The 27099-nt window shown below is 41.1% G+C and overlaps 1 protein-coding gene across 3 annotated transcripts; it reads right to left on the reverse strand.

The window, feature by feature from the left end:
- Positions 1–25279, reverse strand: Zfp951 (zinc finger protein 951). 3 transcript variants are annotated; one of them, XM_087582060.1, is made up of 4 exons: positions 25134–25265; positions 13471–13594; positions 13213–13273; positions 1–1566 (listed from the first exon to the last, which is right to left on the reverse strand). In XM_087582060.1, the coding sequence occupies exons 1-4, from the start codon at positions 25161–25163 to the stop codon at positions 1488–1490; spliced, it is 294 nt and encodes a 97-aa protein (XP_087438186.1). In that variant the 5' UTR covers positions 25164–25265; the 3' UTR covers positions 1–1487.
- Positions 25280–27099: the final 1820 nt, after the last annotated feature.

A 27099-nucleotide genomic window follows, 5' to 3' on the forward strand; every position in this document is an offset into this window, starting at 1 on the left:
AAAAAAGCTTTATTCATTTATTATATATAAGTACACTGTAGTTGTCTTCAGATACACCAGAAGAGGGCATCGGATCTCTTTACAGATGGTTGTGAGCCACCAAGTGGTTGCTGGGAATTGAACTCAGGACCTCTGGAAGAGCAGTCGGGTGCTCTTAACCGCTGAGCCATCTCTCCAGCCCGCCTTTATTTTTTTGATGTCAGCTTTTTATAGCTTTTTAACAAAACTCTTTTCTGTAGAAAAAATTTGCCTTATAGTGCCCTGGCCTGCGGGTGTTCAGAGGAAACCTGGGAGGGGGCTAAAGAATGGGGGACAGGAGGCACAAAGGAGAGCAAGTCTATGGTCTGATCAAGCTCTCAAATTTTATTTCCATGCAGTGGCTTATAAAGACAAGCTAGCAGGAAGGCAACGCAAGGCCCAAGACCAATTTCACTACTGTTACCACCCTCCCGTTGTTCTTTTGGTTCCTGTAACCCTAAACCTCAAATTGCAGGTGTGTTGATAAGAACAGATAATTGGCTAGGTTTCTCAGAGGGTGTACGTGGGCTTGACATTCCTGAAACATTCCTGAGACAGAGGCTGTGTAAGCAGCTTGGCTCCCAGCATAAAAGATAAAATGTTACACCAAAGGGAGTTACAGTAAAATGTAGATGATAAGGTAAAAGTAGTGTTTGATACTTAAAAAAAAAGATTAATTTATTTTACATATGATACAGTGCTATCTGCAGACACACCAGAAGAGGGCATCAGAAAGCATTGTAGATGGTTCTGAGCCACCATGTGGTTGCTGGGAATTGAACACAGGACCTCTGAAAGAGCAGTCAGTGTTCTTAACCAGCCCTGTTTTTCTTGATCTTTAATGTGTTCCAAGCCTATTTTATTTTTTTCTCTACAATTCCAGCTTAACAGTTTTAGGAGTGCATCAAATCTCCCTGCACATGTGGTAACTGCCCTGTTAGCTAAGTCTTATCCACTCAATAGGATACAGTCTTATCCATTACTTTGACTCATTTGGAGAAAAGGGATTGTACACCATCAACAGTCCCCTCACAGAGAACCGGACAATCCGCCTACAGTCTCACATTTGTTTGTAAAAAGTGTCTGTTTACATTTGCATTCAGTTGCATATGATTTGCACTGGAATGAGGTTCTTCACTGACATCTCCTCCTGTGAGCCTGCAACCCTACCGTGACACCTTACAGAGCCCAGCCATCCACACTCACTGACCTAGGGGTCAGAGGAGAATCCCTGTGTCTCTGAGTCTCTTTGGGTGCTGGGACCCAGATCAACTTAGTGGACACAGCCCTGTAGGAATAGCTGGGGTGGGAAGGTGCTGAAATCCTGGGACCCATGGGGGAATAGGGAGTGGCACAGGCCATGTGCAAGGTGTCAGAACAGGCACAGGACCAAGGTCCTGGCTTAGTGAGCACTGGAGGGTCTACATGCACAGAGCACAAGCTGGAGCCCCAGCCCAAGCTCAGCAAGTTCAGAAAGTCACCTCTTCTTGCTGTAATGAGTAAGCATCAGGTTCCTGAGTCAAGTTCAGAGCAGAATTGGAAACCTGCCTGGAAAAACGAGACAACAGCCCATTGGAGTATGAGACACTATGTTGCCTACATCTAGGCTAGACTGGGATATACCCTGAAAAAGACATACAGCATGGAAACAATTAGTGATTAACAGTTAATCTGGGCAATCAGTAATAAAAAAGTTACAGTAATTATACAACCATGATCAGAGTACCTAAATGTAGGGATATTTTTTTTCTTTTTTTCGGAGCTGGGGACCGAACCCAGGGCCTTCCGCTTGCTAGGCAAGTGCACTACCACTGAGCTAAATCCCCAACCCCAGGGATTTTTAAAATAGTAAATCTTTGTTGAAAAAAAGATCCTGCATAGCACCGACACTTAAGCCTCAGAAGACACCTTGATGTGCACGTATAACAAGTACTTCAATGTAAGTGACACATGGACACTTTGAACTTATTAATGTACTCTGTATTTCCTCCCCCCACCCGGTTCTACCATACACATTCTCAGGAGCCATAATGGGACAAGGTCATAACAAGCAGGTGATTTTCCTGAGATGGCCTGCTTCAGATTATTATATACTCTGCAATAGGTTCAGTCTTATGAGGCAAGGCCTTAGCAGAAATCATTTTAGGAAAGGTGCCTGCTATTAATATGCTTTTCCTGTTATTATTAAACATGTACAACAGTCCCTAAGTCATAGCCCATCCCTTTGGAGCAGACCTCTGGGGATCTATGAAGACGCACTGTCTTGTAGTGATGCTACATAGACAAACAGAAGACTCCTTAAGCCTTCATGATGATCATGTAAGGATTCCTGAAATTGTATCAGAGATTATTAAGCTCTTTTATAGTGGGACTGTTATTAGGCTGTTTTCTGATCATCAAAACTGCAGTGAGAGATGAGATGAGTAGAATTTTCCCTTTCTAGAATTGTTTTGCCTTTCCCTCATTAGAAAAAAATGTTTTTCCCTTTCCACACTTAGAAGAATTTTTTTCCTTTTCCCCTCCTGGAAGAATTTTTCCCTTTCACTGTTTAGCATCTTTCTGGTTTTCTCCTTAGATTCCTTTAAGAGGAAACTTTTTACAACTTAGTAATAAACTCTATAATCTCTTTTCTTTTTTTAAAAAAAAATTACTCATTTATTTTATATGAGTACACTGTAGCTGTCTTCAGACACACCAGAGGAGGACATCGGATCTCATTACAGGTGGTTGTGAGCCACCATGTGGTTGCTGGGAATTGAACTCAGGACCTCTGGAAGAGCAGTCAGTTCTCTTAACTGCTGAGCCATCTCTCCAGCCCTACATTTTAAATGTTAACCCCCTTCCTGGTTTTCCCTCTACAAACCCCCTGTCCCATCCGAGTACCACCTGCTCCTATGAGGGTACTCTGCACCTACCCATCCACTCCCATCTCAGGATATTTTCTGGTTACATCTATTTGCCTTCAAATTTCATGAAGACTTTGTTTTTAATAGCTTAATAGTACTCCATTGTGTAAAGGTACCACATTTTGTTTACCCATTCTTCTGTTGAGGAACATCTGGGTTCTTTCCAGCTCCTGGCTATTATAAACAAGGCTGCTATGATCACAGTGAAGCATGTGTCCTTGTTGTGTGTTGGAGCATCTTTTGGGTATAGGCCCAGGAGCGGTATAGCTGGGCCCTCAGGTAAAATTCTTTCCAATTTTCAGAGGTTCTACCAGACTAATTTCAATAGTGGTTTTACCGACTTGCAATCTTACCAGCAGTGGAGGATAGTTCCTCTTTTGCCAGGAGCCTTCCTGCCTGGAGAGGGTTGTGGACAGACACAAAGTAGGACTATGGTATGGCTTTAAAGTCTGAAAGTCTCAAGACTTTCTAGCTCTCTAACTGTACCGAAATGCTGATGATACCTTCCAAATAGTCTAGAAATTTTCTTGCTGTTTTGGATGGTAAAAAACTGCTTCCTTAGGAGATTTACACCTGCAGCCCTACAGCAGGGGATTACGTAATGTGGCTTTTATGCTATCTCAGCGGGACCTGTGGGGCTCTTACTTTCAGCCTGCTAGTCAGCAGTCACAGGAGGGAAAGGGGCTACCTTGAAATGTGACTATAGTGTTTATTACTAAGCTGTAAAATTTCTTATGAAAGCTATATAAGGAAAGGGGAAAGACCCTAAGCTGCACAAGGGATAATTTTTTTCTTAGCGTTTCATCTTTGTCTAAGAAGTGTTCTGTCCAAAAAAGTTTTCTGCAGCTCAGTTCCTGTCTTTTCTCTTTGCCCTAAGCACTTAAACATCCTTCAGAATACATGATTAGTTTGGTCTTCTCATTGTGTCCCGGGCTTTCTCGATGATTTGGGTTAGGAGCTTTTTGCATTTTGCCGTTTCTTTGACTTTTGTGTCAATGTTTTCTATGGTTTCTTCTGCCCCTGAGATTCTCTTTTATCTCCTGTATTGTGTTGTTGGTGACTACTGATCTATGACTTCTGATCTCTTTCCTAGGTTTTCTATCCCCAGGGTTGTGTTCTTTTGTGGTTTCGTTATTGTTTCTATTTCCATTTTTAGATCCTGGATGGTTTTGTTCAATTACTTCACCCATTTGCTTGTGCTTTAGTGGAATTCTTTAAGGGATTCTTGGGTTTCCTCTAGAAGCATTTCTACCTCTTTTTTTTTTTTCCTTTTTTTTTTTTGGAGTTGGGGACCGAACCCAGGGCCTTCCTAGGCAAGCACTCTACCACTGAGCTAAATCCCCAACCCCGCATTTCTACCTCTTTACCTGTGCTCTTTAAGGGAGTTATTTATGTCCTTCTTAAAGTCCTCCATCATCATGAGGTGTGATTTTAAATTTCAAACTTGCTTTTGAAACTGCAGTGTGATGGGGTATCCAGACATAATGTAGTGGGGAAACTTGGTTTAGATGATGCCAATATATTTGCTTTTTCTTTTCTTTTCTTTTTCTTTCTTTTTTTTTTTTTTTGTCTGTGTTCATGCACTTGCCTCTTGCCATCTGCTTATCTCTAATGCTACCTGCCTTTGCTGTATCTAACTGGAGTAGGACCCTCCGGTGATCCTGGCTTTTTCAGACCTCCTCAGAGTCCAGCTGTCCCTTTGATCCTGTGCTCCTGGGAGTCAAGCTGCCTCTAAGTGTTGCAGGGTTGGGTGGAGAGTTTGCCCCAGGAACAGAAGTGAGCTGGAAGGAACTGTGCCTCTGGCTGGGTGGAGGTTTGTATTCTCCTGATTCCGGTGGGGGTCACGGTTATGCTGCATGTTGGGAAAGATGTTGTGGCCTCAACTGTGATCTTGAGTGTGTCAGAACTCCAGTGTTCTTGGATTTGTCGGATCTCCTGGGAGTGGAGTTTCCTCTATGATAGTGGGCCTTTCAGAGCACCAGGGAGTCAGGCTCCCTCTGGGTGTTGTAAAAAAAATGATGCAGAGCTAGCACTCCAGGTCTGCTCCCAGTGCAGATTCAAACCGGAAGCAACCCATGCTACTGACTGGACAGTGGTTCCTGAGTCCCTGGATCCTGGGATACCCAGGTAGTCCAGGTGTTGGAGTACATGTTGTGGCCTCTCCTGTAATCCTTTGTGTTTCAGGAAACCTGGAAATTGGGCTCCCACTGAGTGTTGGAGGAGAGGGTGCAGAGCCGAAGAACCAGGTCTGCTCCAGTTGCAGGTTCAAGCTGGCAGGTTTCTGTGTTTCTGGATGCGTGCGGGTTTCACAATTACTCTGGCTGTTGGGGCAATTGTTGTGGCCTCCTCATCTGTGATCCTGGGTGTGTTAGAGCACCTGGGAGATGGGCTTCCTGTGGGTGTTTTGGGAATGGGTTTGGAGTCAAATTCTCTCTTCTTAAAGTAGAATTATTTACCCCTTCTTCATAATCTCGTCCTTTCATGGTACACCCAAAACCTGTGGCTACAGCCCTAGATGAAAGGTCCAGGAACTCAGACCCAACTTAGAAGGAATGTTGTCTTGGACCATCAACTTGTCCCAAGACTATTTTTGTCTTCCAAGGATAACTGCGTGTTTGTAAGGCATGAAAGCTCACACTACACTGTTCCTTACCTATGCAGTCCTCACTATTCTACAAGGGAGGAGGTACATTTTATAAATTCTAACTTTGTTTCATCTTTCCGGAACAACCACTTACCATCGCCTTATACTTTCTACAACCCAGTCTAACTTCCTAAAGCTATTTAAGTCAGATCAGGAATTCTGTAAAATTGTTAGTTGATCTGAACAAGTTTTTATTTCTTGATAGTTCATCATCCTGTTTGTCTTCAGGAAACTTACTTAATAGAGTAAGCAGGAAGCAATCACACAAGGTTACAGGCAGTGAGGGTCTGCCCACACCTAATTATACCATGCTAGATATATGAGGAATAAAGCAATGACAAACATGACAGAGCATGCAGCAAGAAGCAATCCTGAGATGAAGCCTCTGGGTCCATGCTTCTACAGGATACACCCATCACTGCCATGCAAAATGGTTGGCGATCTCTACAAAGATCACCTGCCAAGTGTACGTCTTCCTGTATGGCATCAGCGAACAAGGCTGTTGGTTACTATTCATAACCTAAAGGGAAACCCTACTGAAGGTCCCCGTCACTTATGGCACTGAACACAAATTAAGTCAAAGAGGTACCCAACCAGTAGAGTCACCCCTACTGCTATCATTCATGATGTTGGAAGTTACTTTGCAATAGAACAATCACAAGTATCATCTACGAGTGCTGTAACCACACCAGTAACATGCCTGCACAATATCATAATGCAATACTGGCGCGGGGCTGGCTCCAGTGCTACGTAAAGCTACAGTATTTGGGAAGGTATCTAATTTCAGAAGTGAAAGGAATCAAGATGAATGATGTTAGGTCTTCCTTTCTCATTGTACTCTAAATAGCTATTTCTGACCCTCCCTTGAAGGCCACATATTTCTTAAACTGCCCAATGGCAACAATGTAACTGTTATATTTTCCTACTGATTTCTTATATGATTGCATATTGGAAAGTACTGATGTCATAACCTAGGTATCAAAGGCATGCTATGGTAAGTGAACATACACTAAATGGAAATATATGTAGTATATTATTGTACATTATGTTACATAATGATAACTGGGTGATATTCCACAGCTGGACTCCACTTTATTTATTGATTCAGGATCCTGTTAAACCTGAAGCTCCATAATACAGCCAGGCTGGCTTCCAACTGAGTTAAAAGGATCCTCCTTTATCACTCCCGCTTTTCATTAATGTGCCATCATGCTGCATTTTATGCGGGTACTGGCAAAAAAAACAAAAAAACAATGCTGGCGTAATTGGACTGTATGAATATACAACTTTAGAAAATGTAGTCATGTAGGGAACCTTAGGTAAACAGGAGAAAAAGTAGTAGTATTCACAATGAGGAAGTTGATCCTAATAAAAAATTGATAGTCTGTTAATGAGATTTATCAATGAAAACTCTTTTAAAAAACAAATATTAGGAAATATTTCCATTATTAACATAAAGAAAGTTTTGCTGGAAGAAATCTAAGCAAGAAAGACTTAATTTGAGATTGATAACAAACTGTAATTAGGAACACTGTATTTAAGCACTGTTCCTTGATAAACAAAGAAAATACAGCTTCGTGATCTAACAATCAAAGTGTTTTTCCAACTAAACTATGAAAACTGATTTTTTTTCCAGAGTGAGATTTCTAAGAATTTTTTATTGACTATTTATTTATATTTCAAAGCTTATCTACTTCCCCAGTTTCCTGTCCATAACCCTTTTTTTTTCTTTTTTTTCGGAGCTGGGGACCGAACCCAGGGCCTTGCGCTTCCTAGGCAAGCACTCTACCACTGAGCTAAATCCCCAACCCCGTCCATAACCCTTCTAACCCAGCCCTACAATCCCTTCTTCTAAGATGATGCCCCCCTCCCCCAACAACCCACCCATTCCAACCTCCCCGCCTTGACAATCCTCTACACTGGGGAGTCCTGCCTTGACATGAACAAGGACTTCTCCTCCCTTGGTGCCCAACAAGGCCATCCTTTGCTACATATGCAGCTGAAGCCATGGGTCTGTTCATGTGTACTTTTTGGATGGTGGTTTAGTCGCTGGGAGCTCTGGTTGGTTGGTAATGTTGCTCTTACGGAGTTGCAAACAATTCTCCAGTGGGGACCCTGTTCTATGTTCAATGATTGGCTGTGAGTATTCCCTCTGTATTTGTCAAGCTCTTGCAGAGCCTTTCAGGAGACAGCTATATCAGGCTCCTGATAGCATGTACTTCTTGGCATCAGCAGTCCTGTTTTTTTGGCTGTAGTATATAGGCTGAATCCCCAGGTAGGGTGGGCTCTGAATGGCCATTCCTTCAGTCTCTGCTCCAAACTTTGTATCCAAATTCCCTCCTATGAATATTTTTGTTCCTCCATTCAAGAAGGACTGAAGCATCTGTCATCGTTCTTCTTGAGCTTGATGTGGTCTGTAGATTGTATTTCAGGCAATCTGAGCTTTTGGATAATATACACTTATCAGTGAGTACATACCATGTGTGGTTTTCTGTGACTTTTGTTACCTCACTCAGGATGGTATTTTATAGCTACATCCATTTGCCTATGAATTTCATGAAGTCATTGTTTTTTGTTTTTTGTTTTTTTTCTTTTTTTCGGAGCTGGAGACCGAACCCAGGGCCTTGCACTTGCTAGGCAAGTGCTCTACCGCTGAGCTAAATCCCCAACCTCGAAGTCATTGTTTTTTAATTGCTGAGTAGTACTCCATTGTGTAGACCTACCACATTTTCTATATTCCTTCCTCTCTTGAAGTACATCTGGGTTCTTTCCAGCTTCTGGCTATTATAAATAAAGTTGCTATGAACATGGTGGAACATGTGTCCTTGCTATATGTTGAACATCTTTTGGGTATATGTCCAGGAGAGGTATAGATGGGTCCTCAGGTATTATTCTGTCCAATTTTCTGAGGAATCTTCAGACTGATTTCCAGAGTGGCTGTACCAGCTTGTGATCCCACCACCAACGGAGGTTGATAGTACTCATTTATCCAGTGTTCATCGCAAAATGAACAACTTTGTGGAGCACAGAATACAGTGTGAATCTAGACAATTTTGTCATATGCATTTAAATATATTGACATACTATATTATTTCAAGGGAATTCTATTCACTGTTCGATTTTTGTGGACTGGTAGCTCAGAGATTATCCATAATGACTGCTTCTCTGGAGGACACTACCTCAGTTCTAGTACTTATAGTGTGGCTCATGACATTCTGCAACAGAAGTTCTAGTTGATCTGTAACCTCCTTGGTCTTGAAGCTCACGGATCTATATTCAAACAAAATACTCATAAAGACAAAATACAAAGAAAGAAATAAGACAAAAGAGCTGAGGAATAGAGTATCAGGAGGTAATATCAGTTATCAATTTGTTTCTTACTATATAGTACCCTATTCTGATAATTTTCCAAAGAAGCCCAGCATTCTCATTAAAAGCAGAGAAATCATTTAATCCAGTACAGGGGATAGAAAATTGTAGGGCAGGATAACTTACATATCATAAAGTAGAATGAAATAATTTACAAACACTTGATCATTTATTTCTAGATTGTGAAAATCTCAAAGAAACTCTGGAAAATGGCTAACTTATTTAACATATCAGAAGCAGAAACTAGCAGTTAGTACATGTAATAAAATCCTGGCTCTTCTGAACACTTGTCCTGCTTGATAAGTGCCTAAATTTTCTTTCCAGTGAGATATGCCAGTTACAGGCTCCTTCTTCTTCATGGGCTTCCAAGTAAACCAGTCAATTATTGGCAATCCAACAACTTCTGTGTTACTGTTACACCAGCACATCTTTCAAGTAGGAAAGATTATAGGCTGAAGGTTTTGTTCCTGGGTTGGGTCACCCTATGAACACTCCTCTATGACTCTCCCAACTTACATTCACACCCAGATCCACAACTCTGCCATTTTGATTAAAAAAAAAGAAAAGGAGCAGGATCCCGGGGATAGCAACTGAACACCACATCACATGTGAAAAAGAGTAGGCACAAATCCTCATATCAAAGCTAGGCAAAGTACTTAACTCAGGCAAGAGTCAAACATACAAACCCACTGTGTCTCTCCTATATGAATGCTTTCATGCATTAGAGGATGACTCTGATATGCGAAGGCTTAATCAAGTTGATATATGCACAGGGGCTCACTGCATGGTGTCATTTGGAATTTTTTGAAGACCACCATAATGAGCAAAGGCTTTACAGCACTGGTTATATTTAAAGGGCTTCTCTCCAGGAGGCATTCATTTATGCCTTTGAAGATCACAGCTGTGTACAATGGCCCTAGCAGATCCCTTACATTCACCAGACTTCTGCACATCATGTGATTTTCTTTTTATGAGTTTCCAAATGGCTGTAGCATGCTTAGGCTTCACCATATTGATTACATTCAAAAGAGTTCTCTATAGTATTTGTTCTTTTATGACTTTAAAATCACTATTCTATTCAAAGATTTACCGCATTGGTTACATTCATAAGGTTTTTCTCTAGTATGTGTTCTTTTATGACTTTGATGTTGACTGTGAAAGGAAGAATATTTATGATATAGGTTAATTTTTTTTTTTTATTCTTTTTTTCGGAGCTGGGGACCGAACCCAGGGCCTTGCGCTTACTAGGCAAGTGCTCTACCACTGAGCTAAATCCCCAACCCCATGATATAGGTTAATTAATTGGGCTTCTCTCCAGAATGTGTTCTTTTATTTCTTTGAACATCACTGTAATCTGCAAAGGGTTTTTTACATTGGTTACATTCACAAAAATTCTCAGCAGTATGTGACTTTTTTTATGCCTTTCAAGACTTCCGATCTGTGCAAAGGTTTTGCCACATTAGGTAAATGCACTCGGCTTCTCTTTATGGCTTTTCAGACTGCTATGACATGCAGAAACTTTATCATATTGCTTTCATGCACAGGAATTCTCGGCAGTATGTGATCATCTTATGCCATTGAAGATTTCTGTTTTGTACAAAGGCTATGCCACATTGGTTACAGGTAAAGTGCTTCTCTCCAGTACGTCTTGTTTTATGGCTTTGAACATTACTGTGATGAACAAAGACTTTACCTCGTTGCTTACATGCATAGGGTTTCTCTCCAGTATGAGTTCTTTTATAGCTTTTTCAGAATGCTATGACATACCAAAGCCTTTCCATGTTGGTTACCTTCCCAGGGATTCTCTCCAGTATATGTTCTTTGACGCTGAAAATCCCCTTGATGGGCATAGGCTTCACATCATTGGTTACACACACAGGGCTTCTATTTCGTATGTGTTCTTTTATGGCTTTGGAGATTGCTGTGACAAGCAAAGACTTTACCACATTGGTTGCATTCATAGGGCCTAACTCCAGTATGAGTCCTTCTATGGTTTTGAAGATTGCTCTGAGAAACAAATGCTTTACCACATTGGTTACACTCATAGGGCTTCTCTCCAGTATGTGTTCTTTGATGGTTGAGAAGATGGCTGTGACGAAAAAAGGCTTTACCACACTGGTTACATTCAAAGGGCTTCTTTCCAGTATGAGTTCTTGTATGGCGATGAAAATCACTGTAATGGGCAAAGGCTTTGCCACATTGGTTACATGCATAGGGCTTCTCTCCAGTATGTGTTCTTTTATGGCTTTGCAGAATGCTCTGCCATGTAAAGACTTTACCGCATTGGTTACATTGATAAGGCTTCTCTCCAGTATGAGTCCTTGTATGTATTCGAAGATAGCTTTGACAAGCAAAGGCTTTACCACATTGGTTACACTCATAGGGCTTCTCTCCAGTATGTGTACTTTTATGTCTTTGTAGATGGGCATGTTTAGCAAAGGCTTTGCCACATTGGTTACATGTATAGGGCTTCTCTCCAGTATGTGTTTTTTTATGGGCTTGCAGAGACTTGTGCGATGAAAAGACTTTGCTGCATTGGTTACATTCATAGGGCTTCTCTTCAGGATGAGTTTTTGTATGGTTTTGAGGACTACAGATTTGTGCAAAAGCTTTACAACGCTGGTTACATGCGTAGTGTTTCTCCGTAGTATGACTTTTTTTATGGCATCTCAGATAGGTGTTTGATAAAAAGGCATTTTCACATTGGTTAAATCCTCCAGGTTTCTCTCCTGTTTGTGCTTTTCTGTTTACTTGAACAGTACTATAGTATACAAAGGGTTCAGTAAGTGTGCTTTTATGTGTATGAAGATGATTTTGACTTGCAAACCCTTCTTTGTATTGCACAACTTCATTGGTTTTCTCTCCAGTGTGAATTCTTTCATTCCAGTCAAGATGGCTGTGATATAGAATAGCATTATCAGCTTGCATATATTCAGAGTTTCTCTGCAATATGAATTCTTTCATGCTTGTGTATGTAATGGCACATATGGACAGTGTACTCCACTCAGTATACTAATGAATATTTTTATCTACATGAATTGATTTTACAGTGTTTTGTAAATGTAAAGAAGAATCAGATCTAATAAGCATTTCTCACTTTCTTATATCCATTGTTTTCCCTCATTTTGGTTCAGTTTACATGTTTGCTGTGATGGTAAAAGCTTTGATTATATGCCTCATATTTATATCAATTTTTCCCTTTGCAGGGTTCTTCACATAAATATGTCAACAAAATTACAAGAACTGAGAGCTTTACCTCAAGATTGTATTCATAAAGTTTTCTATTGTGTAGCCCATTCAATATTTGCAACTTGAACCTTAGTACATAGAGAATTGCTACGATATTAATACTCATCGGAATTTTCTGCTGTTTGAGGTTGTTGATGTATGCATAATGAAATTATAAAATCAATTAACTGGAAAATGGTTTTAGGTTCAACAAATTTACACTAAGTGGGGAAACTACATACTTCTAATTGTACTGTGACAGAGATAGGTAAAATGTTTCTGTCAATATCCCTAAGGAATGATGTTGTATTTTGTATATAGGGTAGATAAAGAGATAGATGATAGATAGATAGATAGATAAATAGATAGATAGATAGATAGATGAATAGATATATACATAAGTAGGTACGTAGATAAATAGATTGATGAATACATAAGAGACAGAGATAGATTTACTTTGATAAAGATAGATATAATTATATATCTGTCACTTATAATATACCAACAAAAGGAAGAATAAGAAATACAATGTATCCACATTACATTCACACACTTTGAGACTTTTTGCTCTTCATAGACATGTGGTATTTTGATTAAGTTTTCTCTACATCTTTTTTAACCTTCTTGAACTGCCCCTCTCACTAAAGTTAAGCAGCTTACTACAAGTAAATGAGTAACATCTGCTTTACTATGCACTATTTGCTTACTCATAGCTTCCGGATATATAAACATCACATGTTCAATGTGTACACTGCTATTATATTTTAGTGTTACAAGCCTAAGCAAACTGGCATTTTGACAGAGTAGCTCTAAGGGAGCTGTAATTGAATTGTATGGCGATGAAAAAGGCATTGTTTCCATGTATTCTATCTTAAAGGAATGCTTTGCAAACACAAATCAACACAGAAACACATGCATTTGTAAGAATTTAGTATCCAATATCCTTAAAGCTCTGCTTATTTAGGGTGAGGCTCTTAACTAAAACTTCAAGAAAACATTAAAATTTCTTGAGAGGCATATTTCTATCAGAATGCACTAAAAAATTACCTTCCATGTCTTCTAGAATTTTGACAATTTTCTTCAATAATATGTTCTTCCCAGTAAGAGCCTAAAACACAGTACCAGAAAAATGTATGACACATTACTGGAGTTTAGGGGATATTTTAGGTACTATCTTAAGTGAACCTTAAAACCATGCCTCATTAATTCACCTCATTCTTCCTTCTCAATTGAAAGCAATGAAGCAAGCAAGCAAACAAAAACAGTTGCCCCCCTATTTTAAAAAGGAATCAATAACAGTCTTACCTATAGCAGTGAGGTTCTCGTAGGTCTCCAGCATCACATCTCTGTAGAGACTCTTCTGGGAAGGATCCAGCAAAGCCCATTCTTCCCGAGTAAAGTTCACATGAATGTCCTCATATGTCACTGCCTTCTCAGATATCACACATACACATGTATGTGTACAAAACAAAGCAGGTTTACATATTGAACATGTATATTTCATTGACCATATATTCACATTATTCTAGTGTTTTCTCCAGTTATTTAATGATAGAAAAGTTATAATGTTATCACTAATTCATTGTAGAAGGAAACTGAACGATAAGGTTCAAAACTCCCACTTCCTCACCTTTTGAATAAGATAGACACTTGCAAGGGAAATGCCACTGGAGAGACATGAAGAGACCAGTAAATAGATCAACAATGCTAAGCACACATCATAGATGTTGTATAAATAATTACTAACTACAAAAGCACTGAGGCTTTGGTAAGATGGCCATTTTTACTATGAATTCTGTCTATTCATGAGCATGGAAAATTTTTTTACTTCCTTTGAAATCCTTTTCAATTTTTTTCTTCAGGGATTTGAAGTACTTAACAGGGAGATCTTTCACTGGCTGGGCTAGTTACAAAAAGATACCTTATATTATCAGTGGCTATTGTAAAATATGCTATTTCTCTTAGTATTTCCTTGGCGCCATTATCATTTATATAAAGGTGATCTACTGTTTTGTATAGTTAATTTTGTATCCATCCATATTGCTGATGGTGGGTATCAGCTGCAGGAGTTCTGAAATAGAATTTTGGAGCCACTCACTTATACTATCAGATCATCACTAAACAGCTCTACTTTGACTTCTTCCTTTCCAATTTATATCTCCTTCATCTCATTTAGGTTTTTTTTTTTCCTATTTCTCTGCCTAGAAATTCAAGTACTCTATTGAATAGATAGGGAGAAGGCCACCTTGTTTTTCCTGATTACAGTGAAATTGTTTTATGGTTCTCTCCATTTAGCTTGATGTTGGCTATTGGCTTGCTTTAAATAGTTTTGATTATGTTTATCTCAGAATTCTGTAATACCTTGAACATGAAAGGGTACTGGATTTTACCAAAGATAGCTGGGCTTTATTCCTAGAGTTTTATCCTACCTGCTGGAAACTGGAAACAACCTAGCTGTTCCTTGAGTGAAGAATGAATAAAGAAAATGCGGTACGTCTACACAATGGATTACTATTCACCTACTAAAAACAAAGACACCATAAATTTGCAGGCAAATGGAAGGAACTTGACGATATAATCCTGAGTGTGGTAACCCAGTCCCCATAGGACATGACTGGTACTCACTCATCAGTAAACACTCGCTGGATCATACAGGGACCATGCTACACACCACAGACACAAGGAAGCTAAACAAGAAAGTCGGTCCAAGCAAGGATGCCTAAATCCCACTTAGAGGAAGGAATAAAACGGTCATGAGAGGACTGTGGAGGTGAGGACCTGGAATGGAGAGGGAATGGGAAGGAGAATGGGGGTTCAGGAAGGATCAGGTGTGGAAAAGGACAGGAGAAATGGCTGGATGCCAGAAAATGACTATAAATCTGCACCTGACAGAGGTGAGGAGGTGAGGAACATCTCCATAGGATAACTGAGGCAATCAAGAAGCAATGTGGGTGACCTTAGCTGTAACTCACTACATTGGGGATAACAAATCTGAAGAGAATACCTTCTGTAGCCAGGCAGGAACCCCAGTAGTGCAATAGGGAGACCAACCTACGCTCAACAATGTCAACCCTGTCTACAACAAATGCATGCATGGAGGAGAGACACAGGAAATTGCCATCCAATAACCGGGCCAAATTGAGACCCATACCAGGGTGCAGCACCAATCTCTAATACAATGAATGAAACTGTTAAGCCTTCAGACAGAAGCATGTTGTCCTCCGAGAAGTTACGCCCAACACCTGATTCTGACAGATACAGACACCCTTAACCAAACAATTGATAGAGCTTGGGGACTTGTTGGAAGAATAGGAGGAAGCATTGTGGGCTTCTCAGGGGAGAGGAACTCCACAGGAAGATCAAGAGAATCAACCAACCTCAATCCTTTGTGTTCTCACAGTTTTAATCAACGACCGAGGAATATCCAGGGGCTGGACCTATGACTCCCTGCTCATATGGAGTAGATGTGCAGCTGGGCCTTCGTTGGGTCCCAAACAACTGCAACAGTGGAATTATCTGGCCTAACTGCCTGAAGAATTGCGTACCCTAGCATAGAATTAATGTGCCAGGGATGGAGTATTACCCAGGAGGTGACTACCCACTCAGAGCAGAATGTGACAGGAGGGGTTGAGGGAGAGATGGTGGGAGAGGCTGATGGAGGCAGGAAGCAGGATGAAAAGTGAATAAATTTAGAAATATATATAAAAGACAAGAAAGAATACAAAAGGAAAAGCAAGCTGGTTAGATTGGCTCATGGACTAATACAAGCACTAGGTAAACAGAGGAAAAGTATCTCACTGAGGTGGATCTTCACATGTCAAAAGCTTCAGAATATAGGAGGGTTTCCCACTTCATAAGCTATACTGAAACTAAAACCCCCAGAGTACTCAACTCTCTGGCTTTAGTTAATTCCGTATGCAGTCAACTTGACTCTCAAGAATAACAATCCCAGCAGGCAAAAAAGAAGAGCTGAGGAAGATTTCCTTTTTACTTTGTAGGCAAAGAGTGCTTGGCATTCATTTCCAAACAGTGATTATAATAAATAATAAAGCACTGAGATTTTCAATAGGGATTCTGTTTATGTTCACCTAAAGGGTTGCCTGCTACTAGTCCTTGTCTGAACATGGTCATAGTGTAAAAGCAGACATATTTATGGACATTTTAGCTCAAAGTCATACAGAAACATATTTAAATGATAAAAATGTTAGGCAGAAAGGGCCATGGAATTCATTTTGTGGCTTAGTATTGTAGCTGAAAATAAAGTAAATGACACCGAGAATGTAGACTGCTTGTCAGTTGTTTCTGTCAGGGCTTCTATTCCTGCACAAACATCATGACCAAGAAGTAAATTGGAGAGGAAAGGGTTTATTCAACTGACACTTCCACATTCCTGTTCATCACCAAGGGAAATCAGTACAGGAATTCAAGCAAGTCAGGATACAGGAGCTGATGCAGAGGCCACGGAGAGCGCTGCTTACTGGGTTGCTTCCCCTGGCTTGCTCAGCTTGCTTTCTTATAGAAGACAGTGTACTAGCCCAGGGATGGCACCACCCACAACAGGCTGTCCCAACCTTCCTCTTTGCTTTTTGAAGGCAAACTTTACCTACATTTAGCTGTAGAGGCAGACATTGTCCAATATTTGCTGAACGACTATCCCACACCCTCCCTTCCTGAGACTGTTTATCAGCCTTAGGGGAAATGTCCTATGTACTTTTTTGCCTCTGTGCTTTTGGTCAGAGACCACACTAAATTCTAGGTCGTTTCTAAATAGAACCCATTCTTGTGGTATGTGTACCTCATAAAATGGTTTCCATGTTGTCAAAACATAAAGTATATTGTGTACCTAGAATTTGACTGATAGTTGCCTGGAAATAGCTCCCCAAATTGTATTGTATTTTAAATATGAAGGCAATGATTTGGCTGGAATTAGACTCCTCAATTTCTGCATCAAGTTGACAAAGTTAATATCCACCAGGTTTTTATTCTCATCTCTTACCATGGTTTCCTTCCCTATTTGGTAAAGGAACATCATGAAGAGAAGTTTGTTCTGTAAGTAACCAGGAGTGCCTGGGACAGAAAAATCATCAGGTATAAAAATATGGGGCGAAAGTACCTTAAAAACTAAGAAAACAGAATGTTCTTCAGGAGCATCCAGCTTTCATTCCCAGCTCACTATCTGTAAGTCAAGTTCTAAGGGTTTTTACAGAGCCCCCCATCTTTCTGTCCTATGTGGATGAACAGGGTAGAAAAAAACCATACACATGGGCAAAACATTTGTACAAATACAATAATGATTAAAATTCTTTTGGTATGGGAGAGAAAGGGGGTGGGGAGCACTAGCACCATAAAACTTCATGTTCAATCTGGACACCTTAGTAGATTTCTTCAATCCAAGCACTCAAAACGCAAAGGGAATGTACTCACTGTGAATTTGAGAAAACCTTGCAGGAAACAAGGGATATAAGCAAACATGATACAGAAAATTTACTGTAAGCCCATTGGAGCAGTTAGAGAAAGGAATGAAGGATCTGAAGGGACTTGCAACCCCACAAGAACAACAATACCAACCAACCAGAGCTCACAAGGACTAAACCACCATCCAAAGAGTACACATGGACAGACCCATGGCTCCAGCCGCATATGTAGCAGAGCATGCCCTTGTTGGGCACCAATGGGAGAAGAAGCCCTTAGTCCTGCCAAGGCTGGACCCCACTGTGCAGAGGAATGTCAGGGCGGAGAGGTGGGAAGAGGTGGATTTATGGGTGGGGGAACACCCTCATAGGAGGAGGAGGGGATATGGGACAGGGCATTGATGGACAGGAAATTGGGAAAGGGGATAACATTTGCAATGTAAATTAAAATAACCCAATAAAAAATTAAAAAAAAACCTTTTGGGATATAAGGGATGAGCACAAATATAATAATTAAAATTTTCTGTAAGCCTAGATCATCAACTTAAAGGTAGATAAAGTCAAAATAATTCCTTAAAGTGAGTAACGAGGCAAGCCTGATCAGTCTCTATATGTATTCAATGTATGGCATGAAGTTCTACCTACAACAATGAGACAATGGAAGGATATCAAGGGGATATAATTTGGAGAGTAAGAAATGAAAAATCCTAATTGGTAAATGATATGACAATATACATCAGTGACCCTAAAAATTCTACTACCCACTTTGTACAGCTTTAAAACACTGGATACAAGATTAACTAAAAAACAAACAAACAAAAAATCAATAAACCCTCCAATATGCCTCCTATATCAAAATGACAAAGGGACTAAAAAATCAGAGAAAACGGCAAATAGAAGAGACTCTATGGGTGGACTGTGTTAAATGGGCAAAGAAGCGGTAGGGATCATTTGGAGAGGAGACAGAGGAAGAGAGTAAGTGCAGGGAGAACGAGCTGGAATCAGAGAGCATGGGCAGATTACTACAGGAATTTAAGGCACTGGCAACTCCCACGGAATTCAGAGGGTGACTCCAGGGACCACTGCTATTAATGGAGGACAGAGTCTGAAGTACCCATCTTTATACCTAGCAAGGTCTGGTATTGGGACAGATTTACAGTTCACTGTGGTGTTAGCCAAGGAGCTGTCTAAACTATCCATGCCGATTCCAAGAAAAACATTTTGCTCTCTGTAATCTGACCACAGGGCCACACTGTATTGGACAACAGTCACACAGCTCACTAAATGTAAAAATAAAGGGGGTGCAGGCTTGGAGACTTCACCCCTATGTTCTAGTCTCTTTGTGGGGTGAGGTTACTCTACAGGCCACAGAAAGGTAATTCTGGACACAATACAAGCTATACCATCCCTCACTGACTCTCTCCTGCCTGCAACTGTGCTGAGCCAAGGGGATGATGAACTTATTGAGTGTCCAATTAATATTTGGTTTAATTTGAGGAGCTGGGCATCAGAAGGAACCCAGTCCTTACACTGCCTGGGGTTTCAAGATCCTCACAGACACTAAGTGAAAAGGGGGGTTTGCATGGGTCTCAGTCACGTCCTCCTTTATGTGTTATGGTGATTAGCTTGGTGACTAGTGGTAATGCTAACACTGGTTGTATGGCTCTGTTCCTTTCCTTGAGCTTGATGCTCTTTTCTTCCTATTTGCCTACCATGCCCAGCTTCACATTGAGGACATTCAACATGTCTTTTCTATTTTATTTGTTCTGCTTGAATCTGCTCTCTGAAATCTGCTCTCTTCGAAAAGGTAAAACATATGGGGTGGAGATCTTGGAGAGAGGAAAGTATGAAAGGAGGAGGTAAAACTGGAAGGAGTGTAGGGAGGAGAAACAGTGGTACTGATATACTATATAAGAGAAGAGATCTATTTTCAATGAAAATATTAATATAATATTTCTTGAATGAAAATGCAAAAGGAAGAGGAAAAATAATGAAGAAAGAAAAGCAAACTAGTGAAGACAAGAAAAGTATAATTTTGACAGATATAGTTCTCACGCTGTTTCTGAAGAGGATGAACATCACAGAAGAGTTTATGCCAAGCCCAAGCCCATTCCTATGTTCAGTATAGATCTCTGTATTCATAAGTTTTACTCTCAGTAAGTACACACACACACACACACACACACACACACACACACACACACACACACACGAATGCATGTGTAACCATTTAAGGCTGGTTATTTACCAAGATAAAAAGAAACAAATGAGTGACTTGTCAAAGATATTACATTTTTGCTCAACAATCATTAATTGACATTATTTAAATTCAGATGAAAACAATTCAGTCTGTTTCTTAACCTCTTTCTAATTTTTCATGCACTATGACCTGTGACTCATGGGCAGAAAGGTCTGTTTCCATGGTAATCAGTCTTTGGATTTTTACAGTATACTGTATTAACTATTGGATTCTCATTGATCTGACAACTCTGGGTGTAAAAAGCTCGATAGTTACATTATCTTCTCAACATTCCCACTTAGAAAACATTGTAATAACCCATTGAATGTGAAGGCTTTGGCTAGATTCTGTGTTTTCTCCCCTAATTTTCATTTAACGTTTAATGTAGACAGAAGGCTGAAGCTCTTACATCAATGTTCAAATCACAGTGTCATTACAGATTTAAATCAGATGGGAAAGTCAGCCTCACACTGCTTATGCTCTCATTCTATGTTATTTCTTGAAAAATAGGGCACTGATTGTAGGGATATTATATAAGAGAAAAGTCCCTTAAATATTACCTTACCAAAGTTACCTATAGAGCATGGGTATAGAAATTAAAAACCACCTTAAATTCAGAACTTCAACAAAAATAATTCAAAGTGACTTTTAACTGTTATATTTCTCCATGTCAATCTACTCCTGATATTTCTTCCAAACCCAGAGTCACCAGGCTCTAAAGAACTCTGTACATGGAGATGATCACAGTGGTGGCTATGACTCTGTATTCCCTCCTGTCTTTTCGGGAAATCCCATCTCCTCAGAAACCCTTACAAAAATCCATGTTGACGAATATTTTAATGTCTGATTCCTGCCAAGCACCATGAATACCTGAAAGAGCTCTGAAACACAAAATTCCTTTTGTACCCTGGAATTTTAACTTCCTTGAAACGTGTGCTTGTGGCATGTGGTAGGGGAGATGTAAAAGGATTCAAATCAAATATCGCTGAAGGCCGATTCACATCATCTTTCCTTCTAACGGTTTCCAAAATCTTAGTAAAAAATTGAACATGGACCACAATGCTAGGAACTCTTAATTCCCGTTCTTCCATTTCCACATCTGTCTATCTAGTACACACCAGAAGTAATGCCTGTACTGCACAATGAACAGTGATATTGTAAGCAACCAATATTCCTGTAACCAGAATCATAGAGGGCCTCCTTCCCCACAGTATCACAATTAAGTGAAGTTCAAAGGTCAAGAGCTTCTGCCCACGTTATCACATGTACCAACACAACCACCAGTCTCACACACCACCAGTCTCACCAGGGACACAGGCCACACCAGTCTCAGGAGATTGGACAGTGATGCCTTAGCCATCCTGTTCTCCCTTTTGCCTCACCCTCCTTCCCACTACACAAAACATGGCACAGCTTAAGGCCTCCCTCACAGCTTCATAGAATTGCATCAGAGAACAATCAAAGAAAGAACCTTCAAGCTACCTCCCACTGGTGCTCCTAATTTCTACATTTGCCCTGATCCCTCATTAGTTTGACCTCCTAGTCTGGACATAAGACAATCGCACCTTCCCTGCTGGAGGATTAGAGCTCACATGTGTCAGAAAAAAAAAAAAAAAACAGGTCTTCCTAGATCCTACCTTTCATTGTAGGGGCAGACTCAGCCTTAGTCCTGTACATTTTTTTTTCATGGACTCTTCCACTCTCCAGGGGCAAGTGTTCATCATCCATGGTGCAGGGTCTTTTGTGTGCCCCTCTCATTACACAATCAATGTATAGTGCAGCATCTTTACCTTGTATGTCGGGAATCCAGAACACAAACATCACTCATATCCAAAACATAACAATAATAGAAGTAAGAAGAGCCATGAATGTGAAGTAAGAACTAATGGGAGGTGAATGGAAAAAGAAATGAAAAAGAACGGACAAGGGTGCTCCTACATATCATGGAATAGATAGTTCATCAAACGGGTAAAGTGGAGAGTAGATTTAGAGGCAGGGACATCTGATAGAGTCCAAAGTGAACAGGAACATGAGCCGTGTAAAGAGGTCAGTCAAAATGATGAGCCACTGATTGGCCAGACAATCTGTCAGTCTGCGACTGATCTTCTGAAATACTGAACGTGGGGATTTGTTGACTCTGATTTCCCGTGCCATTGCCTGAGTGATGCTGGGCTTCAGGGCAATGCCAAGACACTGCTCAGCCATGGGAAATGCAGTCCGAGATGAAGGGAGAAGGAAGAGCTGGTTCCGGGATTCCTGGACCTGCAATTAGGTTTCACATGGGGGTGGGATAAGGTGGTGGGGTGTGGATAGCCAACTATTGGACATCTAGGCACCACTGGGTGTGGTGTTCTCAGGGGCTGTGGGGATGGGGAGCCCCTGCTTAGCTGAGCAGGGATGGTCCTTAGCTTGGCTGTGGCAGCCCGGAAGCACAGCTGGGTCTTCTATGGGAGAGCTAGGCTGCTCTCTGTATGTGAAGTCCTTCTGACGGTTCCCAAGGTTGCGGTAAATGACAGAGACATTCCTTGGTTCTAATCTGTTTATTGACTGTTCATGGCAGAATATGCATCCATACCCTTTGATTAAATACCTTTTCCAAGGAAGAATGTTTATGATGGGAAGCTTATTGGCTAAGTCCTGGGGTCTGCTAGGTACCTCTGGTACCCTTGTCTTCACTTTGTCCATGAATGATGTGTATAGAAGAAAAATCATACTATTTATTTCCTTGAATCCACCTTGTCCATGATTGATGTCTCTAAATATGTAAGTAAAATTATACTAACTGTCCCTTAACTTCATGCTCATTCACTGGTATAATGTTGTCAAAGATCTTGACATAAGACAGATGTAAGTTATTCCATGACTTTTTATGGAGAAATAATACCCATTTTATGACGATACACATTGTATCACTACTCTTTCCTTTCTTATACCTTTCCAAATTTATCCATCCATCTTACCAAGACCATGACATAGCTTTCCAAAACCACAATTGAGTGTGGCACATAACACTTTGGTTTCTGAATAGAGGAAAATTACCCAATATTGACATTGGACATCTGGCTACCATATGTGTATACACACCTGTATGCACATAAGCACACATGCACATGCACTCATGTGTATAGCACACACACACACACACACACACACACACACACACACACAGAGAGAGAGAGAGACATCACATTGCACACACATGCCAATACAAACAACACACTCACAAGATAAAATCAGGAGGTTGGTAAATTTTGTGTTATCAATAAGTACATCCCAAGGAATGAGAAGTAGGCATTACTCGTTGCATTTTTTTTTTTTAACAGAGCCGCACTCCCAGACCAGGAAAGCCTGAGGACTTTTTGTGCAGAAAGCATTGAGACATCACGAGAAAAACTGCTTTCAGAACTTAGGCTACAGCAGCACATTGAGCAGAGACACTGTCTTCTGTTACTGACATTTTACATGGCCATTAAAACAGACAAAGAGCAGATGTCTGAGCAAAGTTGGTGCAGTTTTCTAGTCATAATGGACAAGAAGAACTGAGGGGGCTGCTTCACAGGAGTCAGCATTGCTCCCACTATGAAGAGAGCGACAAGGATCCTGTGGTAGTGAATGAACACACTTCCTAGCTGTCTCAGAAACCTGATAGGGCTAAGTGAATCATTTTGTAACTCCCCAGCATTTATTAATTTACGCATGTGAATAGAAATTGTCCAGACTGGCGGGTATAAAACTTGGGGAGGTATTATTTAAGAAAATTTTGTTGATGTAGTTAAGTCAGCACAGAAATTTGAATCAGGGGATATTGGCTATAGCTGTGTATGTCAGGCTACAAATCACACTTAATGACAAGATCATATTTTATCTCATTGATGGCTTTTCCCCTAGCAGGGAATGGCCTGTCCTTCTTGAAAGTCACTTTAGCTATAAATTGTTCCAATATTATCTATCTTTTAAAGAACTGAGTTAGTAACACTTTTTAAATTTCATTTTTTTAGAGCATCACAGCTCTGGTCAACTGTCTATAATCCTCCAACGTCTGTGGAGAATTAAGTATGTTATTCCTTCGTCCTGCCAAGACTGGACCCCCTAGTGTAGGGGAATGCCAGGGCGGGGAGGCAGGAAGGGATGGGAGGTTGTGGAGGGGAACACCCTCACAGAAGGGGAAAAGGGAAGGTATAGGGGGTATGTGAACAGGAAACGTATAAACAGAATATTTGAAATGTAAATTAAAAATATCGAATGATAAAAAAGAATGTTGTTCCTTGTTCCTTTTTCCCAACTCTTTGATTACTTGTTTCTCTTTAGGGCAATTTCTTCTGTAGCTCAGGCTTGCCTCTTCCTTTGAACACCTAATTCTGCCTCCGCTGCCCAGTTCATGAGAGAGTCTTGACAAGCCTTCCAGGCTGAGCCCTGACTAGTCAGTAAGAAAAAGAGACAATGGAATGAATGTCTTCTCACCTCCCTGACTTTCTTAGGGAAAATATAAATAAAGAGGATTGCAGTATGAATTGATTTCACTGACAAACTTTGAAGCTGGTGTAACCACAAAGAAGGGAGAAGTAGGAAGGAAGGAACTATTTTGCTTTGACAGAAGTTTTCATTATCAGTCACTTCTGATGTAAGAAATGTTACATGATCAATATAAGGACAAACTAAAAATCTTTTTTTTACTGGGCATTTTTCCTATACATTTCAAATGTTTCTCCCTTTCCCACTTTCTGGTCTACAAAACCCCTATCTATCCCCCTCCCCCTTCTTCTAAAAGGGTGTTCCCCCTCCCCAATCACCCACTTCCTGCCTCCCCACCCTGACATTCCCCTACGCTGGTGGGTACAGCTTTGGCATGGGGTCCAGGTAACAACATTGCTTGACTCAGAAATAATTTTCTAAAAGGATAAACATGTGTCTGTTCAAAAATTATAAAATCGGGTTTTATTAGTTTGTTTTTAAAAAAACCTGAAATACTGGAAAAAAAAAAATCCTTTCAAACACCAAACGCATGACATTCCTTTTACAACCCAGACAAAATTAACTCCAAATGAACGCCAACCAAAATGTTAAATGGAATAGAATAACTTGTAAACTGTACTGGAGAAATTAAGACTGCCTGCCAGTGGTGTCCTGCCAATGGTGTCTCTATACACGAGCCCGTGCTCTAAGTGCTTGGTGGAGATTCAGCCCAGCCAATGAAATCTTTGAGATACCGCTGCTAACTCCAGGCTAATAACAAGAGGGACCCCACACGTGGCTGCACCACCGTGCTTGCTTCCTCCCGCCCTTATCTACGACCCACTACAGCAGATCCCGCTCCTCACCTTTGTGAGCAGTGAGCATACACTGGCCATGTTGCAGCTTCAGACCTTGCCTAAATTCCCTCAGTACACAGCATGAGATCAAAGTACAGCACCGCAAATCGCTCTAACCACGCTCAAGAGCACGAACCCTGCAAAGGGATTCCCGGAAAAACCCTCCTCCTCTTCTGACTGACAAGTCCTCTTGGAGACCCTGATTGGCCAATACATCTGCCAGTCCCTGTCTGTGCTTCCGCTAGGCACTGCCTCTTGGAACACTAGAGCGGGGCGATCTATACTATGTTTTTTCTTGCCATTGCCTGGGCGATTCTGAACTTTAGGGAAATGCCAAGACCCAGTTTGAGGATGGAAAAGCAGTCCAAGAGGAGGGGTGAGGCTAGAGCACTTTTGGGTTCCTGGGTCAGGGACAAGGAAAGTGCCTCAGTGGTTCCGCGACTATTGTATATCAACGCACCACTGGGTGTCGCAGGAGAGCCAAGAACTGATTCACTTGTGCATGCCTTGGGCACTGAGGGAACAGGGAGTTTTGGCTCAGCTCAGCACAGATGGACCTTAGCTTGGCAGGGGCAGTCTGGAAGCACAGATAGGCCCTCGATGGGAGAGCTACGCTGAGGGTCTGTAGGCAAAGACCTTCTGAGTGGTACCAATGGCAGTGGTAGATGATTGACAGAGTCCATGGTTGTAAACTGTTTATTGACCGTTCCTGACAGAAAGTTCAAACCCTTTTCTCGGGGTCTGAACTGAGATAAAATAGCTTTTGCAGGAAGGAACGTCTGGGAATTCCAGCTTAACGGCTAGCCCTCAGGGCCTCTATTAGGATGAGGATCACTGTTCTGGGCCTACATGACCACAGGTCACATAGGTGGGAAGCATGCAAATGTTCCAGGCCAGGGGGCTAGTGGGCAGCAGGACGTCACGTAAGTCTCAGATGTGTGCCCACCTAGTCTCCTAAGTCTCAACCCACTCTACCATCCATGCTTCTGGGCCTGGTTTTATATCCCACATGCATCTTGAGTGTCATGAGCACCTCCATCAGCGTTAGGGTGTGCTGAAGCAACTCACCATAGTGGTTCCTGTTACGGGCTTTCATTCTAGGTGAACACCTTTTCCATATCTGCAAAGATATGGATTTTCATAGCAGTTTCCATAGCCAATTTCCAACAGCTTACATGTCTGACATCCCTGCCAGCCCTTGGGAGGTCTCACCACTCCAGCTCACCTCCGATTGGCTACCGGCTCCTCCCTTTTGTGGGCCATGACCTTGTGCTCACCAGGTCAGGACTTCTCTTCTCTCCTGTCCTTCCAGCACTGCACTCCGGAGGCATTTCCCCTTACCCCTCCTACAATCAGGCATGTTCCTAAAGCTGCAGTGGAGGAAACAATCTGTCCCACAAGTCAAAGACGCCCAGAGTGTTGACAATTAAGGGAGACTTTAAGAAATGAGATTTTGGGTTCATGGCTAAATGCTTGTTTCAGGGATATTGCAGTTCCCTTTCACCTGGTAGGTGTGTGACAGCATTGGGAGAAAGACAGAAACAGAGGACAACCACTGTCGAGCTTTACTCATAGTCAGCACATTTTCATCAGCTGCAAGAAAACTAAACAAAACAAAAACACACGTGTAATAGTAAAACCCTCTAGGAGGACAGAACTGATATAATGGATCTCTCTACGTACGTCAAAGTTACATTTACTAGAGTGACTACTGTGGGTCAACTACGCCAAAATTAGCTATTTGTCAACAAGATGCTGAAGAATGGAGTAGCGGTTCAGTCCCTGTGGATGAATGTCTCAGTTGTTCCTCAGTGTATACCAGAATCCATATAGAAGAAAAACTTTACAAGTGTAAACAGTGTAACCAGTACTGCCAATCTTTGCACTCATCACAAAATCCATGCTGTAGAGAAACCTTAGGCCTGAAAGAATGTGTGACCGTCTTCACCACAATTCCCCTCATTGAAGACATGAG

Source organism: Rattus norvegicus, chromosome 14 (genome assembly GCF_021556685.1).
Source record: "Rattus norvegicus strain SHRSP/BbbUtx chromosome 14, alternate assembly SHRSP_T2T, whole genome shotgun sequence".
Classification (NCBI taxonomy): domain Eukaryota; kingdom Metazoa; phylum Chordata; class Mammalia; order Rodentia; family Muridae; genus Rattus; species Rattus norvegicus.

What these genes read in the sequence shown, in the direction of transcription:
- Zfp951 (XM_087582059.1), bottom strand. Translation starts at nt 13,669, where the DNA reads ATGAAATATACATGTTCAATATGTAAACCTGCTTTGTTTTGTACACAT. An exon ending in CGAGAACCTCACTGCTATAG is followed by an intron (nt 13,274 to 13,470) that starts GTAAGACTGTTA and finishes ACTGTGTTTTAG; the next exon opens with GCTCTTACTGGGAAGAACAT. An exon ending in AATTCTAGAAGACATGGAAG is followed by an intron (nt 11,834 to 13,212) that starts GTAATTTTTTAG and finishes TCTATATCACAG; the next exon opens with CCATCTTGACTGGAATGAAA.